Below are 9,477 nucleotides of genomic sequence, written 5' to 3'. Positions count from 1 at the left end.
TATGTTGGGTGTGACCAAGTTTCCCGTGGTCCCATAAAGGTTGTTTCCAGCTACCAGTTCTGGCTCTGTGTTCTGAGCAAAACAAAGCAGCAGAAATGTAGCACTTTAAAGACTAACAAAATGACTTATTTGGTTCTGAGCAGTTATTTAGCTCTAATTTACACCTAAATGTCTTCTAAGTAAGCGGTGGAAGTGTTGGTAATGCTGCTAGATAATATTGACCTCTTGTGGGCTGGCAAATGCATTCAGTACTGGTTAGGTCCCAAGGGCGCTGGACTAGAGAGGGTGAACCTGTAATTGTTAAGTCTTTTTGTTTGTTTTTTTTTAAAAGAAAGTTCAGATACTTAAGTTGTGCAGGGATCATGTCAGAGTATGTGAGTGATCTCAGAAAACAATCCAGTGGCAGAATCTTAGGATTATAATGATATAATAACTGATGAAGTGATTGTTTCATAGTCCTAATCATCCTCCTTTACTTTGGCTCAGTTGTGAGGAATACCAAAACTATGTTCTACATTGGCTGGCAGAATGGCTAGGACCACTTCTAACTATGAACAACTCAACCCTGCCCACGAAAGCTTATGCTCCAAAATATCTGCTAGTCTATAAGGTGCCACAGGACTTCTTCTTCTTTTCAATCCTGAAGATACATTTGGCTTCATTTTACATGGATTTTGAGATCAATTTCTCTCTCCACTGACATCAGCAATTTAACTCCCACCAAAATGAACAGAAGCACAAGCAGGCTCTAGGTAGGAGCCACTCTGAATAAGGGTTAGAGGAGTCCCTGCAGTCTCAAAATGAACACCACAAAATAGCCTTCCAAATGTGATGTGAGTCTATCTCCTCAGCCAAGACAGCTAGAAACAGTGAAATCCTGGGCCCACTGAAATCAATGGGAGTTTTATAATTGACCTCAATGGGGCCAAGGTTTCACCTTGACTAATTTTTGTACTGAAAGCTTAGGTTGTGCCCAATCTGTACATGTCACTGGGTGTGTCTTCACTTGCATTCCTCTTTTGAAAGAGGAATGCAAATGAGAAATTGAAAATGCAAATTAGGTATAAATTTGCAAATTCAGCACTTCCTTTGCATATTCTAATTTCGAAAGAATCCTTCCTCCCTTTATTTATTTGAAAGAGCAGCATCTACACTGGCTTATTTCGAAAGAAGCTCTTTCAAAATTAAAATATGCAGATGAGGTGTTGGATATGCAAATTTATCATTCACACTTGATTTACCTCATTTGCATACCTCTTTCGAAAGAGGAATGCAAGCATAGACACACCCACTCAGTTTACATCAGCACACCTAGCTCCTACTTTTGAAACCTCCTCTTTAGACTTTACAGCTACTATGGGACTGGTGGAGAACTTAAAATATAAAAATAGGACACCCGTTTAGCTTTATGCTCTAGCATAGGAGAAATTTGACTTTAATGTTCTAACTGACTAGTGTACCAAGTGGTGCGCGTGAGGGGAAAGAAACCTTTCTGAACATGTTGATCAAACGGCGTCTACCTAAAGGTTTTTGCTAGTGCTTTCCCAAGGCAAAAGTAATTCCTGGCAAGTATGTTTTACTTGTCTTAACTAAAATATATTTAAATACAAACAATTATAAATTAACATTAGTAATAATTTGCACTTCTTTATCACCTTTCATCTAAACATTTCAGAATGATTTACAAAAATTGATGGTGATATGACATTTAACAGAGGCGTAAACTGAGGTACAGCAAGGCTTCATGCCTGATTTTTTGCTTCCTTTTAAATTAATTGGTGTTTTGCCATTAATTTTCATGGCAGCAAAATCAGGCTCTAAGGATTTATCAACACAGCACAAAAAAGCCTCCCAGAAAACATAGCAATGAGTTTGAGGCCATGGCAACTGTCTTGTCATGCTGAAGGGCTACAAATACCAGTGTAGACTTCAGGCTCAGGCTCTAAAACCCAGTGGAACAAGAGGGACTTGGACCCCAAGCTACAGCCCAAGCCTGTATATCCACTTATTTTATTTTAGCCCTGCCAACCAGCTGACATGGATCAGTCCCAGGGTTTTTGATGCAATGTGAACATACCATTAGCAACTTGCCAGGAGTTCCATAGCAATCAGTGGCAGACCTGGAAATAAAGCACATGACTCTTGACTCCTAATCCCCTCTAGTTTATGTTACCCAATACTTCTTTCCAGTGATCCAGAGGGAGCAAATTCTATAAGACTTGGTGTATACCACCCACCCTCTTCAGTTCCAGCACAGGTTGCTTTTTATACTATTTCCATGGTTACATACCCTGGTCACATTGGTCCTAACATTATTATTTCCATAACATCCTCTCTAAAAATCTGTAAGATCTGCTGCCATATCAAGGAAAATTTTGAAGAGCATCTTATTTAGAAATGAATCTGTGAAATGCCACACATTTTGTCTTTCACATTCCCTGTATTATTGGGGTCATTTGTAGGAACACAAGAGCTTCGCCACTCCTGATGCCTGTCCATCTGAAGAGACCACGTTCAGCGTGTGATATCACCATTTCGACATCCTGCTATGCTGTCACAGAAAGTGCCCTATACTTCTCCTTAGTGAACAAGCTACTGATGCACTGTGAACCTGTAAGAAAAGAGGCAAAGTTTTCTGTATTTGAGCAGCTATGTTTTCAAAGCAATAGCTAAGCAGAAAATAAATGCAGAAAATCTGAGTAGAATGCTCTCTCTATATATAGAATGTTTCCCATGAGGTGTGGGCAGGCTTTTCACAGTTCCCTAACAGCAAACACTCATTCCACATACCTAGTCAGAGTTGTGAAAATGCCACATTCCTGTGCAGAACAAATCCACAACAAAACATAATTTACCCCAGAATGTGCATTTGCTGTTCTACCTTAATAAGGAACAAAATTATTAGCACCCAAGGACACATAAATGTTGTAATGTTTAGTAAGTCATGGTTAGAGCTTGGTAACTATTCACTGCAAATAATTTACTTGAAAAATTTAGTCTCTTTTTCTTTTCACAAATGATTGTAAACAGGCAGGTTTTCAGAAGTTTGTTCATCTTCTGACATTCAATGGATAGCTTGTGCAAACATTTCAGTTTATGGACTGCTCACGAACCTTTCACCATAGTTATTTAATCAAGTTAATCATAATTTTTGATTTTCTATTAAAGCTCTGTGCGACTGGTCACACAGTATTGTTTCTGCTCCCTGATTGATAACTGCATAACACATACACAGAGCTTTCAAGAGGGCCACACAATCCCTTCCAGTGCAAATACCTCCGGGAATGCATATTTGCAGTAATATTTGTGATCACTTCCTGTTCTGCAAACTTTTTTTCAAATCAAAATTCCTTTTGTAATCATCTGTGGATAGTGACTAAAAGGGGTTGTGAATATGATCATCAGAAAGAACTTTGGAGGGTGGTTTCAGTAAATTTTGTAAATTTTTTTTTGCGGTATCTGCCCAGATATGGTTATGATATCTTCTTGCATGTTATTTTAAAAATCCTGTTATAGGCACCTCTTTCCATATTTTACATCAGTAGTGGCTAAAGTGCATCCCATGGGTCAAATGCATCCCACGGAATTCTATAATCCTCATCTTTAGTATGGAAGCATGACATGAGAAAATGACAATTCCCAGCCTCTTGAGCCAAGATGAATGTCACTCAAATAAAAATGAAGTATTACACACAGAGGTGTAGGCTCTACTGTATGGACTTGTCATAATAAAGGTGAGAGTGATTGCAATTTGCTCCATTTTACGCAAATTTGAAGTGGCCCACATTTCTGGGAAGTTGCCATTGCATATCTCAGTTGAATAAAATTGTGTACTTTCTGCTTTAATCTTTGAACACATCTTTGTGTGGAGAGGGGATGGGGTAACTTGTCTTCTGACAGGGATAGCAAAAATCAGTCTTCTAAAACAGCCTCCAAAACAAAAGCATTTTTAAAAAGTATGTGCAATAGCTGCCATGGGGCCTGTGCTGTATTCTGCTCCCCAAAAATAATAAATTAGGGTTAAAAACTGAAACTTCTATTATGAAAGAGCTTTCTAATATGTTTTGATGGTATCAGATGACTTATTTCCCACTTTTCCATACAAAGAAAAGATCTTTCATTTTTTATCCAGACTGGCGTGCAATTGTGCCTCAAAGACCATCTTGTCAAAGGTGCGCGTGTTCGTTTCCTCACGCACCTTTTCCCGGACATGGAAGGATGCCCGGGCAACTGACCTGGCATTTTCCAAGACAGTTTTCTTCTCCTTGAAGATCTGCTCACTCCTCTCCAGCTTCCTCTCAATAGACAGGAGAATCTCTCTGCGTCGGAAATCCTCGTACTGTTCCACCTTTTGCTTGTTTACTTTCTGCATTTTCTCCTTCTCCAGCCGGCTTAGGACGACCTTTCGTGCTTTCTGTTGGACCACCTCCTCAGCCACCTGGGCAGCATGCTGGAGTTTCCTTTCAGTTGCTTTGGCCAAGGCCTCCAAGTGTTCCTTCTGCTCTCTCTCCTTCCTCTCGGCTACCAGCTTGGCCCTTTGGATTTGCATTTCCTCCCGCTTAGCTTTCTCTCTAAGTTCTTGGTTCCTCTTCTCTATTAGCTGCTCATAGTTCTCCTGGGCCTTGTGCAGGTTAATCTCCAGAGAAGCCTTTAGCATCTCTTTCTCCTCTGCTTCTTGCCTGGCTAGTTCTTTGAGCAGGGCCTCATGCTTCAACTTGTCAGCTTGATTGAGCAACTTCTTTTCCTTCTGCAGCTGCAGCTCCTTCTTCAGCTTCTTCTGTACAGCTGAGGACAGCTTCTCCTGCAAAAGCTGTTCCTCCCGTTCCAAGAACACTTTCTTGTCTTCTTCCTTTAACTTCAGGTTGTGCTCTTGATGGAGCTTCTTCTGCTTGTCTTCCAGGATGGCCCTTTCCAGCCTATCCCTTTTCATTCTGTCTTGCTTCTCTGCTTGTTCTCTCCACCTCTCTTCATACATCAGGCACTGCCTCTGCTTCATCAGGGCTGCCTCCTTCTGCCCTTGGGTCAGCTTCCCACGATGCTTCTCAACCTGAGACTCCCACATCTTCTGACACTGTAGCAGAGCCCTCTGCTTCTGTTTCTCTTCCTGCTCTTTCTGCCGCTCAGCCCATCGCCGCTGGCTGTCCCACTGGAGGTGAGCAGCATACCTCTGCTCATTCAGGATGTTCTCCTCCTCGTGCTTGGCTATCATCAGGGCAGCGATCTTTCTGTCCCTTTTGGGCACCTCCGTGAGACCTTTCTTCTTCTTCACCTCCTTGACAATCTTCTCCACTTTCTTTGTGGTCTGCGGGGAGTGGCTCAGATCACCCAGGCTGAAGCTTCGGCCCACCAGGGAGTTCATAGCAGCCACTGTCCTAGTCTGAGGGGTCCCTTTGGGCCATCGGTCCCTAAAGCTTTCTCCACTGTAGGAGGAGGATGATGCCCCTGATTCAGAGGAGGTTTTGTTGGAGAACCCCTCTCTCCGTTTTTGCAGAGAGTCCAAGGAGTGGCTCTTCGTCTTGGTCCCACGACCAGGAGCCCCCGGCTCTGGGGCTAGGTCACAGCTCCCATTGGCGGTGGGTTTGAAGGAGAGCCTGGCAGCCGGGGAGGGAGGGAGGCTGCTTATCAGGGGAGTGAAAATCCTTCTCTTCTCCTCTCGGATAATCCTTTCTCTTTCCTCCCGGCACTGCCGCAGCTTCCTCTGCCGGTCCATCTCGTAGACCTCGTACAGGCCGGCTGCCACCCGCATGGACCTGCCCGGGGCCTCCCGCACCAGCTCGTTGAGGGCCCGGGGCAGCAGCTCCACCGGCTTGACGGCGCAGCGGGCGCAGGCTTCCAGCGAGCGGGGGCTGGTGAGCACGTAGCGGCTGCCCTCCGCCGCCGGGCAGTCGAAGTTGAAGAGGTCCAGGTGCAGCAGCGGGGACTGCTCGCGGCGCCTCCCCGGCTCCCCCGCCGGCGTTGGCGGCGGCGGCCGCGGGGCTCCTTCGCCCGCGGCCGGCGCCGCTGCCAGGGCCGCCCCATCTCCCGCTGCGCCGCCGGGGTCGGGGCACGTCTCCTCGCCCGGCTCCGCCGCTGGATCCACCATGCCGGGCCCGCCGCAGCCCTGCGGGGGAAGAGAGGGCAGGTGAATGGCGGCGGCGGCGGCCGCCAGGGGCCGGGCTGCGCGTGGCGCGTGTCCCTTCCCGCCCTGCGCGCGGGAACACGCCGCCGGCAAGTTGCAAAGTCATAACTAGCGGCGCAGGACGGCAGCGGCGGCTGCCCGGGCCGGGGGGCGTCCTTGGGGCCGGGGGCTGCCTCGGGCGCGGCCTCCCCCCGCTCAGCCACGGACCCGAGGCGGCCGAGCAGAGCTCGAGGCTCACCGCGAGCGAGCAGCCCCCTGCCGCGGGGTGGGGCTGGCTGCAGCCCCCGCCGGCCGCCCATGTCCCTCCTCAGGCAGCGCAGCCTGCGGCTAATGGCCCTGGTCCCGCACCCCGCCCAAAGCCCCGGCTCCCTCCCCCCCCGCCCTAACCGCCCGGCTGATGCCCCTGGTCCGCCGCCCTAGCCCCCCCCGCGGCTAATGCCCCGGTGCCTCCCCGCTAATGCCCCGCTCCCCCGTCAACCCAACGTGCCTCCGCCGCTGCAGACAACACGCCAAGGCTGCCCCGTGCTGCCGGGCTCCCCCCGGGCCGGGGCGGCGGGCACTTACCGCGCCCCGCTTCGGCTCTGCAGGCGGCGGTGCGGGCGTTTGTCTCCCGGCCGCCGCCTCTGCGGGGGATGTACCGCTCTGCGCGGGGCTGGCTCAGGTTCGGGGCGGGAGCTGTAGCAGCTGCCCCTCCATGGCTCCCAGCAAACCCTGCGCAGGCACTTCACTTAACCCCGGGAGGAGGGGGCATCGCAGCCGGTCTGTAGGGAGACATCTGGTTACACCCCGACCTCTCCTCTCCACAGTCGCCCAAACCTGGCCGTTTACCCTGGTCTCCTTCCAGCCCCACCCGCGCCAGCTTCCCTTGGTAGAGGCAGGGATGTGATGAGAGCTAGGCTGGCCTGAAGGAGGGGGGGACAAGCCACCCGCAAACCCATCCTGCTTCTCTTCTCATGCCCGGGGGGCGGGGGGAGCGGTGCGCCAAGTGGCAGGGGGTCACCCCGGCTGGCAGGTTTAGTGCGTTTCGGTGGAGGAGGTGACAATTGCATGAGCTCATTCATTCGCTTCCCGGGGGCTCGCCTCCCTCCTTTTTTAACTCTTTAGAGTGCGCTGAAATAAAAGAGCCAGGGGAATTCTGCAGGAGAGCATCTGGTGGGAGGCAACAGCTGCTATCCTGCCAATGCCATGAAGAGTATCTATGTGTTGTTTCTTTAAGCTATGAATGTTTGTTAGGTTTTTAAAATTGTTTTACTGTAGTGCATATAAGCCCCCATGGAAGTTTGGGACCCATTGGGCCAAGCTCTGTATAGATACTTAATAAGAGACAGTCACCACCCCTGAGAGTTTACAGACTATCTAGTCAAAGCAGAAGAAAATCTGGAGGAAAAGGAGGGTTATTAACCTCATTTGGCAGATGGGAAACTGAAACAGAGATTAAGTAACTTTCCTGAGGCCCTAAAGGAAAGCTGTGGCAAAGCTGGAAGTTAAACTTATATCTCCTGAATCCCAAGACAGGTGCCTTGACCACAACACCATATTTCCCCTACTAGGAATGTTATCTACTGTTTTTATTCAGTTTTTGCTTGCTGGGGAAAGGACAGAGGGACAAGAATTAACTATGCAAATATATTGTAATAAAACTGCAGCCTCATTTGATTTAATTATTCTCTCTACAGTATTCAGCTTGCCTTGGCCAATGCACACTTTACTGTCACCTCTGAGACAAAAAGCTTTCTGCTGTAAAAGCAGAGTTGAATTTACGGGGACTCTCTGCTAGCTGTCAGCCACATACCGCCTCAGACACATAGCTTAGCCTGTCTGATTCTATCCAACAGAGGAGGGGTTAGCAGAGAACAGCGTCCTTAGGGGGGCATGACATTTCATAAGGCGGATCGCAGCATGATCAGCTGCTGGGTCTCAGTCTCATCCGTCTCATTAAAATGTTGAGCTATGTTACTGTTATTGTGTATCTGTATTTACATTTATATACACCAATTAATAAAGCTTGTACATTCTCCATACTCATTTTCTTACATGTGCTGAATGTTTTGTGTTCTTCATATGAACATAACTGAAATTTCTGTTGGTTTGGATTGCATTAGACAGGTTGGTGGGGGGCGGGGGTTGGGGGGCTGCTAATTGCAGGGCTGAAAAGTGGGGCCCAACATAAAAAGTTTGCTCACCCTTGCAAGAGAGGGTAGTAGTAAACACGCTGCGATGGAGCGGTGTGTGTGTGTGAGAGAGAGAGAGTCAGGCTGGATGTGTGTGTCAGGCAGAGCAGCTCACAGTGGCTAAGGATGACCCCCTGGGGCTGTAACCTAAGCTGGGAGGTAACACCTCTGACCTCAATAAAGAGCAGGGAGGAGCCGAGCTGGGGTTTGAATGGGAGGTGGCAGTTAGAAGGAGGGAGAGTGAGGGAAGGCAGCCAGCCTGTGCGGAGGGGGAAGCTAGACCCCAGACGGGGCATCCCTTGGGCACCTTTCCCCAAGATGGATTGGAATGACTGTCTCTGCCTGCTGTACTGACACCTCTGTACTGAGCTGTGCCTCTGTCGACTAGTAAACTTCCCATTCTATCTGCTGAGTGAGAGTCGTTCCTGCCTGTGGACGGAATGCAGTGCTTGGGGACCCTCTGAACCCCATTACACACGCTAGCCAATTCATTACAACATTCATGCTGTTAATCAACTTCCCATTTAACCGATACATTTAAAGTTTAGGGTTAGTTGATTAAGAACATGTAACCAGTCAAATGACTTCTAGAACAGTTCCAATTTAAGGGTACGGTGTAGCTTAAGGGTCAGATGTGGCCTACAAAGGCCCAAAATGCAGTCTGGGAGTGTTCTCTCCTTGTAACAGCAAGATAATAACAACTAATAAAATAATAGTGGTATTAGGTGTGTCATTACTGCCTAACTAGGTGTACATCTCTACCTCAGGGAAAATATTAGAATTGCACGTGTTTTGTGTTGTGATATCAACATCGTGCACATTGATAGGCAAATTTATACACAGCCCTTTGGCTCTTTGAAAGTTGCTATTGCAGTCTTCACTGTTGCCTAATTTGGACCTTGTTTCTTCTGATTTACTTATGGGCGTCTTCATACAAGGAATACTAAAACGCAGCCTTCTATGTCTTTGAAATATTAATATGCACAGTCTGCTGACAGGGCCATATGAATGTCTGTGCAGAGGACTAATGCAGACCAGAGCCTGAATGTCAAGAAGCATTCTGGAGGGATTGCAGAGGCACAGTTTTGTCACTGATCCTTTATTCGCAGAACCATAGGGACATTTCTCTTTTACCCTACAGCTTGGGTAGCTGTGTGTACATTAATAATCCAAAGTGAAGGTAAAATG

The 9,477-nt window shown here is 47.8% G+C and overlaps 1 protein-coding gene across 1 annotated transcript; it reads right to left on the bottom strand.

Moving 5' to 3' along the window:
* Positions 1–2,635: 2,635 nt before the first annotated feature.
* Positions 2,636–6,758, bottom strand: CCDC177 (coiled-coil domain containing 177). The gene is made up of 2 exons (XM_074998875.1): positions 6,683–6,758; positions 2,636–6,100 (listed from the first exon to the last, which is right to left on the bottom strand). The coding sequence occupies exon 2, from the start codon at positions 6,080–6,082 to the stop codon at positions 4,118–4,120; it is 1,965 nt and encodes a 654-aa protein (XP_074854976.1). The 5' UTR covers positions 6,083–6,100; positions 6,683–6,758; the 3' UTR covers positions 2,636–4,117.
* Between the last annotated feature and the right edge of the window lie 2,719 nt (positions 6,759–9,477).

This window comes from Carettochelys insculpta, chromosome 6 (assembly GCF_033958435.1).
Source record: "Carettochelys insculpta isolate YL-2023 chromosome 6, ASM3395843v1, whole genome shotgun sequence".
Classification (NCBI taxonomy): domain Eukaryota; kingdom Metazoa; phylum Chordata; order Testudines; family Carettochelyidae; genus Carettochelys; species Carettochelys insculpta.
This window is presented reverse-complemented; position numbering and strand designations above follow the sequence as displayed.